The sequence below is a fragment of the Mustela putorius genome, unplaced genomic scaffold (assembly GCF_011764305.1).
Source record: "Mustela putorius furo isolate JIRA1106 unplaced genomic scaffold, ASM1176430v1.1 tig00000460_pilon_pilon_pilon, whole genome shotgun sequence".
Classification (NCBI taxonomy): Eukaryota; Metazoa; Chordata; class Mammalia; order Carnivora; family Mustelidae; genus Mustela; species Mustela putorius.
Genome location: NW_025421389.1, coordinates 10,199,086 through 10,214,730, shown reverse-complemented (window position 1 = coordinate 10,214,730; position 15,645 = coordinate 10,199,086). Strand labels below are relative to the sequence as shown.

The window sequence follows — 15,645 nt, the reverse complement described above, 5'->3', positions numbered from 1 at the left end:
AAAAGAATGAAATCCTGCCTTTGCAGTAACATGGATGGATCAGAAGGTATAATGCTAAGTGAAATAAGTCAGTCAGAGAAAGACAAATACCATATGATTTCACTCATAAGTGGCATTTAAAAAACAAAACAAATAAAGAAAAACAAGGCAAAACCAAAAACAGACTCAAATACAGAGAACTGAGAGCCTCCCCACAGGGGAGGTGAATGAAATGGGTGAGGGGGATAAGAGCACACTCATCATGATGAGCACTGAGTAACATGTAGAATGTTGCATCATTATATCGTACACCTGTAACTAAAATAACACTGTGTTAATTATACTGGAATTAAAATTTAAAAAAAAGAAAAAAGAAAAAAAAAACCACCTTGACCCAAATTCAGGTATATGATCTTTAGTTGGTGCTGTGGGTAGAACTATGTGAACAAAAAGCTATATTCAAGTCCTAACCCCTGATATGTAGGAATGTGACCCTATTTGGAAATATGGTCTTTGCAGATGTAATTAAGTTAGATGAGGTCATCCTGAGTAGGGCAGGCCCTAATCCAAAGACCAGTGTCCTTATAAAGTAAGGGAGATTTGTAGGCAGAAACACAGGAAGGCCACCTGAAGATGGAAGTAGAAATCCGAGGGATGCAACTACAAGTTGAGGAACAACAAGGAGTATTAGTAACTGCCGGAAGCTAGGAAGAGGCAAGAAAAGAACCCTCTTCTAAAACCTAAGGGAGCACAGCCCTGCCAAACACCTTGATTTCAGACTTCTGGCCTTCTGAAAAATGAGAGAATAAACTATTGTTTTGTATCATCCAGTCTGAAAGTACACTTTGTAGTGACAATACAAAGTAGGTCAAAATTCAAGAAATCAACAAAGTTAATATGGCATTCCTGGTTCCCCAATCTAATAGAGAAATCCTCCTTCTTAATCTTTATTGGCTATTCTTCTCTCCCTGAATATAGGTATTTCTTAAGGATCAGTCCTTTGGTTTCAGCTTATATATATATTTTCCTATTGAGGTTCAATCTGTCAGAATACAGAAAAAAAAGTTACCATACTAAAGAAAAGCCCTGAACTGGTAATCTTCAGTCTTGATTTCACCAATCTTGCTTTTTCAACTGCTTTGTAGCATGACATTATGGGGTTACCACCAAAGCATAATTCACACAGAATTGACCTTGCTGACTTACTCTTAAAACTAGGTTCCCATCTTCTTCTACTGATTTTCATATTACAGTAACTAAATTTAATAGACTCCTATCCATTATATAATTACCATGATTTTTCTACCATTAAGAAAAAGTAACTGTAAAAGATTAACTGTAAGATATAGCTCCTATGAAAAATTATGACTTCGAATCAGTGAATATAATAAAATGTTATCACCATTTTTCTAATCATCTAAAGTTCTCTAACCCCTTCCATCCCTCCATCCACATATTCAATATCATCAGGTAGTAATGATTCTTCCTTTATAAAGTTTCTTATGATTTTATAGTTTTACTTTAAGCATCTTCATTCATACAAAAGCAACTCTACTGTAACTAGTTTCTGAGACTCTTTGCCCAGAAGAACTCCCCTGAAAACTATTACCAAATTAATTTTCTTAAATATCTGCAAGTGTCTTATTTTTATTCCCGTTAAGGTAGACTCTTTATTACCACAAGGATAACATTCAAGCTTATGTGGCCTAGCTGTGGCAAACACTGCTAGTTGCACATAGTATCCATTCTCCTCCAATTTTGAGGCAGCAATTTTGAGGCAGTTCTATATCCTACTAATAGACATAACTTCTCAGATTCCCTTACAGCTAGGAAAGATCACATGACATAATCTGGCAGTTTTTTAAAGGATTTCTGGGAATGTCTGTGCTTTGATATAAGCACTGCCCCTTCCTAGAATATGAAGCTAAAGATGAAGTAAGCATTTCTTAACTATGTATGAAGCAATAAGCGTATCAATGAAGCTGACAAACTAAGGACGGTGGATTATAAATATAGAAGGCACCTAGGCCACACTGATTACACTGTAAAGCCACCATACCAGTCCTGGATTTCATACTTCTGAACATTTTATGTGATAAAAATAAAGCCGCCTTTGTCTAAGCCACTTTTATGGGTTCTGTTAGATGTAGTTAAATGTAATACCAACTGAAATGAGAGAGAGCAGTGTCTCAACTGCTCATTTTGTCCTATCTCTCATTATTTCCAATACTTGCAGGCTTCCAGGGTTTATTCACATCATTTTAAACTGAATTTGCCGCTTCCCAAACATGCAATGGTTTTCCACATCTCTGGGCTCTCATTCATTTTCAAAGAAAAGTCATTTCCTCTTGTGTACAAACTCATATTTACTGATGAAAATCCAGTTCAAATACATAGGGCTAACTTGCTCTGTCCTTTGTGACCCTTAACACTTTGTTCATATGGCTAGCCTAGTACTAATCACTGATTTACACCTCTGCTTCCTCAATTAGACTGTTAAACCCTGAGATGCAGGAACGATGTCTTTTTCATCATATATCCCCAGTGTTTGGCACAGGGTAAGTTTTCAGCAAATATTTTGACAAAGAATAAAACACTAACTGGATTTTTAAAAACCGGTATATTCTGCATTGAAAATAATTCACAATTCATATATAACACAATCTGCCTCTGACCTGTCAGAAATTGTTTAGCTATTTTCTCAGTGCATAACTTGTAAAAAAAAATAGGACTAGTAAGTCTCTAAATAAATCCAGTTATCCTGTTTTATTCTTTTTCATGATTCCTACAGGATCCAACACAAACTTTTATCTTAAAAGGTATGCTCAAGTTGACTTTACAATATCATGAAAAACAAAGAAGACATTATACCTATAGAGGAAGACTGTGGACTAATCAGAAGGTCTTCTTGGACTTGTTCACTTCCTGGCACTGTCTGTTGATCACTCAGTGAACTCTGAGATGCACTGACAGGCTGAGACACTTCCTCATGGACCTCCTCATCACTTAACCTTTCTACTTTGACCCGGACATCTTCTTCACTACCCAAAGGCAAGGTAGTTTTTGTGCTCTCACAAGTCACATAATCAGTCATTCTTCGCCCCGTCTCAGATGGGCCAGGTAACTCTAAAGTCCTGGTGTTTTCTGCCTGCTTAACCTTATCAGGCTGAATCCTTCGATCAATTCCAAAAGGAAAAGTCCAGGGAAAAGCTAAAGAAGAGTCAACTGGCTGATTTCTATTTTCTGAGTAGGAAGCTGAAGAATTCAATACCTGGGGAGAACTTGTTTGTGTGCTACACTTTACAGGACTTTCAGGAGACATAACAATGTAGCTTTTGCGCTTTCTCCGGGACTCTCGGCAGACAGGAATGGTTCTTTCTACCACACTGCACTCTGAAGACACTGGCGAAATACTTCCATCTCGAGAAGTAAAATTGCAATTAGAGTTATTTTCTTGTCCAGCATCTAGACCCTTTTCTGGTTGGCTGTTGGGTGTATTCCATAAAATGCTTGATTTCATGAACTCTGAGCAGGTGCTAGCAACACTAAACATTTGCATATAGCTGGCTGCAGCTAGAACATCAATGATATTTTCTGTGTTAATTGACAGAGTGGCTGTGTAAGCATATTCTAAAAGGGGTATAAAGCCAGTCACTGTAACATGATGCAAATCCAACACATTCTTGTTCTCATCCTCTGCTTGGCCTACAAGTTTGGTGCGAAAGAAATCACTGCAAGCTGCTAGTACCACCTTATGTGCCCGGAAGATTTTGTCCTGGACACGAATAGTGATATCACAAAAATGTCCATCATTTCGCAACATATTTAGCTTTCCAAGCATTTCCTGGCTGTGGGAAGAGGAGCTATGAGTAAATGTTTTCACACCCATCTTTTCCTTCCTCTTCTACAGATGCTCTTCAAGGATGCAAATGAATCAGAAATGTCCTAAAAAATACATAAAATAAACATTAATTGGTGGTATAGTGGTCGAAATAGAAGGTGATTTACATTATTTTCATGTGGCCACTGTGCTAAACAAACAAAGCTGAAGGATGGTAATGAGAAAGTTCAAGGAAGGGAATTTTTTAAAATACACTCTCCTTACCATTCCCTCAAACTCTTACCAGTGGAGTCTGTGAGCTAATGTTTCAATGAGCTGGATAGTTTTAAATAATAATAGTTTGTATATAAGACAATTATATATTTATAATTTAGAGTGCTCTCTATGTGCCAAACACTGTTCTAACTTCACATTTGATAATTTAGTTGACTGTCCTATCAATGAGGACATTATTATTCCTGACTAACAGAAAACGGTTAACTATTTTGCTAAAGTCAGAAAGTTATTGAGTGGCAGACCCAAGGTTCAAATCCAGACAGGCTGCTCCACAGCTCCCCTCTTAACTTTAATGCTATATATTGCCTCTTTTAGGATATAAAGTGATTAAATATAAGGGGTTAAGACTTCAAGATATAGAATGTGATGGGCCTGGATTTTTTCTCAACAATTCCTCCATGATTGTTACCTGTAACAACCTGTTACCTATAAATGAAACAATGCTTAAGTAATGCTTAGCACAGTACTTGGCATTTTGTGAATGCTCAACAAATGAAACCAGTTATTTTTATTGTTTATGTTCTTAATACAATGAAACAAACTTTCTGGAAATAAATTTATAAAAAAGTGGTTAGAAATCCATCAGTTGATTGGATTTTTCCCTTAAGAAAGAAGTTAGTTTGCCCTTACCAGATTTCACATTTACTAAAAACATAAAAAAATGACATTCTCAAATAGTTTTAATATAGCACATCTAATAATGCTTCAGTTTTTTAATACTTTCCCCCTAACTTCTCTATATACCCTCTATGTGAAGTCAGGGAGACCTTTTAAGAAAGTTAATGCTCAGAAAAGTTACATGACTAACAAATGACAACCAAAGCTATAATCTGGGTCTTTTGACTCTTAGATCACAGACTTCTCGAGTGTAAAAAAAAATACAACTATGTACATTAATTATTTTACGTGTTATAACTTTTTTTATTGTTAGTACTGAATTAAGTATAAAACAAAGTCACTCTGGAAATTACCTCTAGATAAAGATTTTAAATACTTCAAAAATACAGCTATCAATTTTAAAAGATGCTAAAGATGAATCTTTAGACTTGGAAAAATGTTTGGTTCTGAATATTAAATGAATGCCTAATTACTGACATATAGTGGACACTCAACAGTAGTAGATATTACTATGTATTTGGTGAAAAATGTGATTAGAGTGTTTGTATCCATATCACACACATGGAGCAAGAGAACATGAGGTCTTAACCTGAGATTCATGAATTCCCTATGGGAGCCATAATCCTTCTGAAACTGTACAGAATAATGTCTGCATCTATGTACAAAAGCTTTCATCATATTCAAGGGAATCACTGGTAGGAGTGTGGGTATTTATTTTATTTGTTTTTTGCAGATTAAGCAAATTTTTTTCTTAAAAAAAACCCTAGCATACTGCTACACAACTAGGTTTTCAGGTCCTCTTGGTTCAAACTCTAAAGTCATATAGACTAGGTCTACTTTTTCTTTTCCCTCAAAAAAGTCTTAAAAAACTGAAGATGGAGGGGCGCCTGGGTGGCTCAGTGGGTTAAGCCGCTGCCTTCGGCTCAGGTCATGATCTCAGGGTCCTGGGATCGAGTCCCGCATCGGGCTCTCTGCTCAGCAGGGAGCCTGCTTCCCTCTCTCTCTCTCTCTGCCTGCCTCTCCATCTACTTGTGATTTCTCTCTGTCAAATAAATAAATAAAATCTTAAAAAAAAAAAAAAAAAAAAACTGAAGATGGAAATCACATGCCACTCGTTCCCACGGTTTCTCTTCTTTAAACTAAACATCCCAAATCCCTTTAAGAGCTCCTTAAAATCTGATTAACATCCTTGTTCTGAACCATCTCCACTTTTCAATGTTCCTTTAATACTGGTCCCCAGAACTGCATGCAAATATGGTTCGGTATGGTAGGATTATAAATGAGCATAACTGTACTATTTTTACGTCCCTTGTTTTGGGCAGAAATATTAATAAGACTGAGTCAGGTATTCTAACAGTCAAATTGTAACTGATTTTGCTCAATAGTAGATTTGCCAAATGTGAGGTACTCTATTATGTGAAGGGAGGAACATTAAGTACAAATAAAACACTGTCCTTGACCTCCCTGAGCTTACAGTTGTTATAAAAAGGCATGTTCCTAACCAAGACTACAAAAGGTGTGCAGCAGTGCTATGTGAAAGCAATGAATGAAATAATTAATTTTGAATGTACAAGGGAGAAGACACATCACAGAGGATGGGGCCTAGTGAAAGTAGAATTCTGCCAGGTGATAAGGCAGAAAGGAGTTCCAGGTTATCAAGGGTTCACACATGATCTCAGCGAGTGTTCACCATCCTGATGGTTCTTCCCTGCGCAACAAATTGTTAATGTGCACTGTATGACATTCTAAATGTGAGCATGCACCTGCAACTAATATAACATTGCTAACTATACTGGAATTAAATTTTTTTTTTTTTTAAAGTAAAGGGGAGCCTGCCTTCGGCTCAGGTCATGATCCTGGGGGCCTGGGATCAAGACCTGTGTCAGGCTCCCTGCTCAGTGGGGAATCTGCTTCTCCCTCTCCCTCTGCCCTTCCCTGCTGCCCCAATAATTAAATAAAACCTCTAAAAAAAAAAAAAAGTGAGCATGCAGAGGGCAGTGTCAGTTTAAACATCAAACAATCCATTTGATAAATATCCCTTTGAATGTACTATGCAGATAAATGTGTATGTAAAGGGGGGGGGACAAGATTTCTAGCTGAATAAATATAAGGTCATTGAATATTCTAAAATGGGAAGACAAAATTATCAACCTGGGATAACACAACAGAAAGGATAAAAGGCATAAAGCCCTGTGCCCAGACAGCCAGGTAAGGCCACTGAAATCATTATCTTCATTGTTATCGGAGAGAAGTTCAAATACAAATATACTTCATATACTCTTTCCAAAGACAAGTAACCGCAATACACTAGACAGCTAAAATTGGTCTAAGCAAACCTCTGTTTTAACATTGCTGATTTTTCTCATAAGAATGACATGAAAAGGAAGAAAATGGAAGGATTTTAAGTTTTAAGTTTTTAAGTTATTAAGTTTTGCTACACCATAGTAAACCGGCTTCTTTAAAAGCACGGCCATTAAGAGTGCTTGGTTTGATTGGGATCATGTGGTTCAGGGAGGAAACCACATGTCTTCAGAGCAAGTGATACAGTCTTAATCTGGGGACCATCTGCAGGAACAAAGGTGTGAAGGCAAGGAATTAAAGAGCATTTGGAGAACATGTGCAACAGGGTCTTAAAATGAAACCATTTCAATCTTGGCTTGGGTGGAGGACTCAGACACTGCTGGCCAAAAGTGAGATGCAAAACCACCTATACAATAAGGTAGTGGAAAATTATTTTTCTTTTTCTTTTTCTTTTTTTTTTTTTTTTTTTTTAAGATTTTATATATTTATTTGACACGGAGAGCGCAAGCAGGGGGGAGAGCGAGAAGCAGGCCCCCTGCTGAGCAGGGAGCCTGACACTGGGCTCCATCCCAGGACCCTGGTATCATGACCTGAGCTGAGGGCAGAAGCTTAACCGACTGAGCTGCCCAGGTGCCCCAGAAAACTGTTTATCGACCTTGAGTTATACCCACCTTCAATATTCAAAGAGTTAAATATTACAAAAGGATTTCTGCAACAGCAATCAGTGTGCTTTGAGTTCCAAACCCCATCCCACTCCCTCCTACTCTTCTGCAAGGGAAAGAGTTGAGACATGTTTGCTCTTTGTCTTAGGTCTATGGAAAATGTATGTCACACTTGGAAAAAATTGAAAGGGTTCAAGTCTTATTTAAACTCTGGCAAAGACTATGAAGTATGCTACCACTTCCCAACAGAATATAAAAGCAATAGAGTAGAGTGGTTGAGATGCGGCTCTGGAGCTAGAGTGCTGGGTCTGCATCCTTGTACTGCCTTCTAAGTTTGTTAAGCTGTATGACCTTAGGCAAGTCATTAAACTGTGCCTTACTTCCCTCAACAGTAAAAGAGGGATTAACAGAACCTAACTCAGAGACTTGTGAGGATTAATTGGCCTAATAGTATATGTAAAGTACTGTACTTAGTACAAAATAAACGCTATATAAAGCTGATATTGCTTTTACTAGTATCAAAGACCTTTTCCTTTTACTCAACTTTTGCCTCTCTCAATCCTGGAGGGGCCAGAAGCCATAGTTAGCAAATGAAGAGGAATAAAAGGCCAAAGGGTAGAAAAACGGGGGGGGGGGGGGGAGGAAAGGAAGCCAAATAAACCTCATTTTCACATTTTGTCTGCAGTACGACTGAGGGAGGAAAGGAGGGAAACCTTTAACTCTGAATTAAGTTCATTAGTTTTTTTTAAAAAGTATTTTATTTATTTGACAGAGAGAAAGAGAGGGAATGAACACAAGGGGGAAGGGAGGGAGAGGGAGAAGCAGGCTTCCCAGGGAGTCCCATGCAGGGCTCGATTCCAGGACCCTGGGATCATGACCTGAGCCGAAGGCAGATGCCTAATGACTGAGCCACCTAGTAGGCACCCCAAGTTTATTAGTTCTTGAAAATAATGCTTTTATTTTCTGAAAGTAACCTGAAAAGTTACTAAGACTTGACTTTAAAGGAGTTGGAGGAAGAACTAACACCACAGTATACATTTAAATGGATAATGGAAGACAAAAATAAAAATGGATTATAAGAACCTTCCATAAATTCTGCTTCTTTAATGTAATGGTTACAAATCTAAGCTACAAAGCCTGATATAGCTGAAGGTATGGGATGAGAGGAAGGTGAAGATTAGACTGAGAAAGGTCTTGTATACCATGTACTATATGCATTTCCTAATACATGTCTGTGGAAACCTAGTCTTATGATATACTCCATGATAAAAAATTACACGGACTAATATATTTTGGAGATACTGCAATATTATACATTGTGGCAAAACTTAGGATGAAATTACTCTATTTGAAAAAGTCATACATAATATGGATATAGTTTAGAAGTCAGGTTATACTCAAAAAGTATAACCTGAAATTTTTATCAATTACATAATTCTATTAAACATTTCATTTTCCCCACCTGTGTAGATGAATATGTATGTGTATAGTTACAGATTTAATTTGGAGCTCATTCAAAATTCTTGAATAAAGATAAATATTACTGCATTCCAATTACTAATGTAGAATTCATGCAGTATTTAAAATTAATAAAATCTATTTGTGTAATAGTTTGCAATTTGAACTAGTAATTCAGAAATCGTCTCCTTCCCGCCCACCCCTCTCCCTTTTATTCTAAATCACTGATGAAATAGCATACATGGTTATGAAAACAGTAATTGCTAAATCCCATGTTGTTTTGCAGCTGGGCTGAAAAATTTTTGGCAAATAAGGTATATAGCCTAGTTATTAAAAAAATGGTTTAAGTTAGACAATCTTGGGTTTTGAAAACTGACTCTTCCACTTATAAGTGAGGCATCAAATCTCAGTCAAGTTACTTCACCTCTATACGCTTGTTTGCTCATATGTAAAACAGGAATAATGGAAATCACACTTTCAAGACAGTCAGAAGATTAAATTAGCACAGTTCCAGGCATTAAGTAAGCATTCAGTAAATATTAGCTACTATTACCCTAGAAAAAGTGAGAGTGAAAAGTGAAATGAAGATCAAATTTCATGTCTACTCTATTTCTTATATGACACAGAATACATCTTGAATATATATATATTTTTGTATAGAGATTAGCTGATAATAATTATCAGAGGATTTGAGGTTAAAATGGAGTAGAGCTCTTAGCATGCAAAGATGGCTGCCTCACATGATTAAATAGTGATGAGGACTGCTGATTGGAAGGTAAACTTGATATTTAAAAAGAATTTGCATGTTTAAACAACTAGCCACATTTATAACTGGACACTAACCTTCCCAATGATCTAACATGGTTTTAATTATGGGAAGAATGAACTGAGAGAATTTCATTTCTACTCTATATCCTAATTTAAACCAATCAAAGGCAGAAAAGGCGGCTAAGGAAAGGGACATACTGCTTTTAAGATGCCTCTAAGAGGAGTATCTAGGTAGAAATATATGAAGTTGCCTGTACTGTCTACCATATAGCAGATGCTAATAGTAGGAGCTTTAGATATGCTATCACACATGAGGTAAGATGATAATAATCTGATTTTACAGAGTAAATTTATACTTGGGATATTACTTTGCTCAAAGCCACTTATGTTTGTTTATGCTATGCTAAGGACCTAATGAGATTTTTTTTTTTAACTGGGACCTAATGAAATCTTATTCAATAGGGATGAGTAGCCATTGGGGAGCAGTACTGTCATATCTGTATTTTAAAAAGATAATTCCGAAGGCAATATAGATTTGAGGGTGACTATTACAACAGTATAAGTAAATGATAAAAGCAAACTAAGTGGCACTGAGGATAAAGGAAATACATCTAAGAAATATTTAGGAGGTAAAACCACTTAGGTATGATCTACCAGGACTGGGGTCGGGGAGTAGCTAGGAGAGAAGAACATGACTCTTAAGTTTCTAATCTGGGTGACTGAGTGGATGGTGTTTTCACAAATAAGAGAATGAAAGAGAAAGAAGGTTTTGGTAGGGGCTGATGATGAAGAGAAAGAACATTTTGGTTTTAGGCATACTAAATTAGAAAAACTTTAAAGAGGAATATTTACATCAATTTGTATATGAAATTGCTCATTTTGATGTGGAGTTCAGGAAGAGGTCTGCATGGATTTAAGTACTGGATCTTACATAAGTCACTGATAAGTCTCATTCTGTTGATTGTTACAACTAAAGACATCCAAAGAATGTACAGCTAAAAATGTGAAGGCAAGCTGTGAGAAGCTCAGGGCAGGCAGAGCAAAAAGATTTTTTTTAAAGATTTTATTTATTTATTTGAGAGAGAGAGACAGAGATAGCGAGAGGGGAGGAGAGGAAGAAGCAGGCTCCTGCTGAGCAGAGAAGTCCAACATGGGGCTCGTTTCCAGGGCCACAGGATCATGACCTGAGCTAAAGGCAGATGCCCAACTGACTAAACCACCCAGGTGCCCCTAATTTATCTTTTGATCCTATCCAGTATCTAGCATGATATATTTAAAAAAAAATGCTGTGAAATATATGAGTAGATAGATATACTTCATAAAATTTCTATGTGGTACACACATATATATGTAAAATGCCTATATATATTGGTTATCGAGGATTAAAGGTAAAGAAAGTTATAATTTGAATTTATACTCTTAAATCTGAATTAAAACAGGAAAGAATAAGGCATTTATCCTGGCTTTCCAATATAAATGGTATTTTTTGGTAATCAGACTATGAAGAAAGATATGTCTTTATAGAATGTTCTGGCTAATAAATGAAGGAGTATCAAAGTAAAAGATAACCATTTTGCAGTCCTCATCCCTAAATGAAGATGTATACATCACCAATGGTTCAAACTTGACCAAAAAAAGGACAATAAGACATTGCAAAAAAGACTGAACGAAATTCTAGATCCCATCAACACACTATCAGTTCATAGGAAATACACAGGTGACAGGAACATGTTAAGTCACATCACTGCAATGCAAACAGCAAAATCTATACTATACTAATCTATACTATACTCTATACTATGAGAAAGCCTACAAGAGGCTTTTTTTTTTTTTTTAAATAAAGAGCAAGGGGAAAAAAGAGATAAAGGAGGAACAAAAATAGGGAACTTATAGATTAAAAGAATTTATGAATCAATCACACTGCAGAGGGGTTATCTTAATTGAAACAAATTAACACAAAAATAAATTTTTTAAAAAAAGATTTATTTGACAGAAACAAAGGGAGAGAAGAAACACAAGCACAGGAAGTGGGAGAGGGAGAAGCAGGCTCCCTGCTGAGCAGGGAGCCCAATTCAGGCCTTGATACCATGACCTGAGCCGAAGGCAGATGCTTAATGACTGAGCCGCCCAGGCACCCCCACAAAAATAAATTTATGAGATAATTGGAAATTTGTTTTTACTGTTTGATATCAATAAATTATTTATATGTAATGACTATATATTTTATAAAAGTTTTAGATATAATTCACCTCCTATATTAATAACCCTTTTAAAAGTATACAGTTGGAAGCTTTTTTTTTAATGTTCTGACATTTTGATTCTAGCCATCCTAGTGGGTGTGAAGTGGTCTTTCACTGTGGTTTTGATTTGCATTTCCTGGATAACTAATGATGTCAGACATCTTTTCATGTGCTCACTGGCTATTTGTATAAGCCTTGGAAAAATGTCTATTCAGATGCTCTGTCCATTTTTTACCTGGCTTGTATGTTGTCTTCTTACTGAACTATAGAAGTTCTTATATCTTCTACATACAAGTTGCTTATCAGACATATGGTTTACAAACATTTTCTTCCATTCCATGGGTTGTAATTTCACTTTCTTGATAGTGTCCTTTGAAGCACAGAAGTTTTGAATTTTGATGAAGTATAATCTATTTTTCCCTTTTGTTGCTATATTTAAGAATCCTTTGCCAAACTCAACATCGTGAGTATTTATCCCTATGTTCTCTTCTACAGGGTTTTGTTTTTTTTAAATTTTATTTATTCTTAGAGAAATAGAGAGTTCATGCAAGCAGGAGGAACAGGTAGAGGGTGAGGGTGAGAGAGCGGGAGAATCTGGAGGAGTCTCCATACTTGAGTGTGGAGCCTGGAGTGGGGCTAGATCCCATGACCCTTAGATCATGAACCCAGCTGAAATCAAGAGTTGGATGCTTTCCTGAGCCACCCAGGCACCCCTCTTCCACAGGTTTTATAGTTTTAGTGCTTATAATTAGGTCTCTGATTTTTAGTTTTTCTTTTATATATGGTATGATGTAAAAGTTTAACCTCATTCTTTTGTATGTGGCTCTCTAGCTGTCACAGCACAATCTATTGAAAATATTCTTCTTCCCCAATGATCTTGGCATCCTCATTGAAAAATTATGGGTTTTATGAAAAACCCATAAACACATTTGTATGGGTTTATATCTGGATTCTCAATTCTACTCCATTGTTCTATATGTCTATCCTTATGACAGTACAATACCTTAGTCATTGCTGCTTTGTAGTCAGTTTTGAAATCAAGAAGGATGAGTTCTCGGAGTTTGTTCTTTTTCAGTATTGTTTTGCTTATTCTGAGTTCTGTATAACTATAAAATATGAATTTTAGAATCAGACTGTCAATCCCTACAAAAAGTCAGCTGGGACTTTGAGAGGGATTATGCTCAATCTGTAGATCAGTTTGGGGAGTCCTGTCATCTTCACAACACTGAGTCTTCCAATATAAGAACATGGGGTATTTTTCTGTTTATTTAGACCATCTTTAGTTTCTTTTGTAGTGCTAAGTTTTACACTTTTTTTTTTTTTTTAAAGATTTTATTTATTTATTTGACAGAGAGAGAGATTACAAGTAGGCAGAGAGAGAGAGGAGGAAGCAGGCTCCCTGCTGAGCAGAGAGCCCGATGCGGGACTCGATCCCAGGACCCTGAGATCATGACCTGAGCCGAAGGCAGCGGCTTAACCCACTGAGCCACCCAGGCGCCCAGTTTTACACTTTCTTTGTTAAATTTCCAAGTATTTATTCTTCTTGATGCTACTGTGCATGGAACTGTATTCTCAATTTCAATTTTAATGGTTCATTGTTTATAGTATTTTTTATTTATCCTTTTAAAAAGATTTTGTTTATTTCAGAGAGAGCAAGAGCAGCATGAGGGGCAGAAAGAGAAACAGACTCCCCAGTGAGCAAGAAGCCCGGTGTGGGGCTTGATCCCAGGACTCTGGCATCATGACCTAAACCAAAGGCAGATGCTTAACTGACCGAGCCACCTAGGCATCCCCATAGTATTTACAATTTCTATTATTTCCTTTCTTCTCTTGGTTTTAGGTTGACTTTGCTCTTTTTCCAGTGTCTTCAGGTAGAAAGTTGGTTATTAATTAGAGCTCTTCTTTCTTTTTTTAAAGATTTATTTTAGAGAGAGATGGGGGGAGGGGCAAAGGGAGAGAGAGTCTTAAACAGATTCCACACCGAGTGCAGAGCCTAATGCGGGTCTTGATCCCATGACCCAGAAATCACAACATGAGCTGAAACTAAGAGTCCAATGCTTAACCAACTGTATTTATAGTTACACGTTTCCATCCAAGCACTGCTACTGTTTGCTGCATATAAGTTTTGGTATGTTGTATCTTCATTTTCATTTATCTCAATGTTTTCTCATTTCCTGTTTGATTTCTTCTGTGACCACTGGTTATTTAGGAGTGTACTCTTTTATTTTCACATATTTCTGAATTTCCTAAACTTTTTCCTGCTATTACTGATATCTAATATCATGCCTGTATGTTCTCAGAGCACACTTTGTATTATTTCAACCTTTTAACATTTATTGGTAGGAGCTCCTGGGTGGCACAGTCAGTTAAGTGTCCAACTCTTGATTTCAGCTCAGGTCATGATCTCAGGGTTGTGAGATGGGTCCCTGTGTTAGTCGCTCAGCTCAGCACAGTGTGCTTGAGATTCTCTCCCCTCTGCCCCTCCCACTTGTGCTTTCTCTCTCTCTCAAATCAATCTTAAAAAGAATTTTTTTTATTGGTTTATGACCTACCATACGGTCTACACTAGAGAAAGTTCCAGATGCTATTTGAGAATGTATCCTACACATTTTAGTCCATAAAACCCTCTCACTTGGTACAATTCTTTGGAGTTCCACTCTATCTATATAATAAATGCTGTCTAATTCATGAATTGCTAAATAAAGCCAACCAGATCTTTTCAAAATTTATGGCTGGATTTTTCCTTTAACACACTGCAAATATATAAAAAAAGAAGAGAGAGAATACTACGGACGACTATACACAGAATTTGATAACAAAAACGAAATGGAACAATTTCTGAGATAAACTACACACAAAATTCAACCGAGATGAAATAGATAACCTGAACAATGTAATAACTGTTACAGACACTGAACTGACAATTAAAATCATTCTAAAGAAATCTTCAGTCCCAGATGGTTTCACTAGAGAATTCTATGAAACATATAAAGGGGTAATGCCAATTGTATAATCTCTTCCCGAGAATCAGAGAGAGAAGACTTCTTATTTTCTAAGGACAGCATTACTCTGATACCAAAGTCTGTAAAAACAAACAAACCCCAGAACATCTTTGTGAACACAGATGTAAACCCTAACAAAATATTAGCAAATCAATTCTAGCAATGCAAAAATAAAAAGAAAAGAATACCATAATCAAGTGGGGTTTATTTTAGGATTACAAGGCTGGTTCAGCATTTAAAAAAAAAAAAAAATCAGTCAATTTAATCCACCATATTCAGAGTCTGAAGAAGAAATGCCACATGATAATTTTGATTGATGCTGAAAAAGTTTTGGAAAACACTCAGCATCCCTTCATGATACTCTTAACAAACCCGGAATAAAAAGGAACTTCTTTAACCAGTTAGAGAGCATTACAAAAAAAACCTGTAGGTTGTAACATACTTACCAGATAAAGATTAGATACTTTCCATTAAGATCAGAGAAAAGGCAAGAAAAAGAA

The 15,645-nt window shown here is 36.5% G+C and overlaps 1 protein-coding gene across 8 annotated transcripts in view; it reads right to left on the bottom strand.

Moving 5' to 3' along the window:
* ZBTB44 (zinc finger and BTB domain containing 44) overlaps positions 1 to 15,645 on the bottom strand; it is a 67,443-nt gene that overhangs the window by 26,148 nt on the left and 25,650 nt on the right. For 7 of the 8 annotated variants that reach the window (XR_006606870.1, XR_200318.3, XM_004763924.3 and 4 more), the window contains one exon: positions 2,851 to 3,924. The exons of the other annotated variant lie outside the window; for it this stretch is intronic. Coding sequence is in view for 5 of the 7 variants with exons in the window: in XM_004763924.3 (XP_004763981.1) it covers positions 2,851 to 3,868 (1,018 nt within the window). In the remaining 2 variants the exon portion in view is untranslated. The remainder of the gene's footprint in view (positions 1 to 2,850; positions 3,925 to 15,645) is intronic. 8 annotated transcript variants of the gene reach the window in all.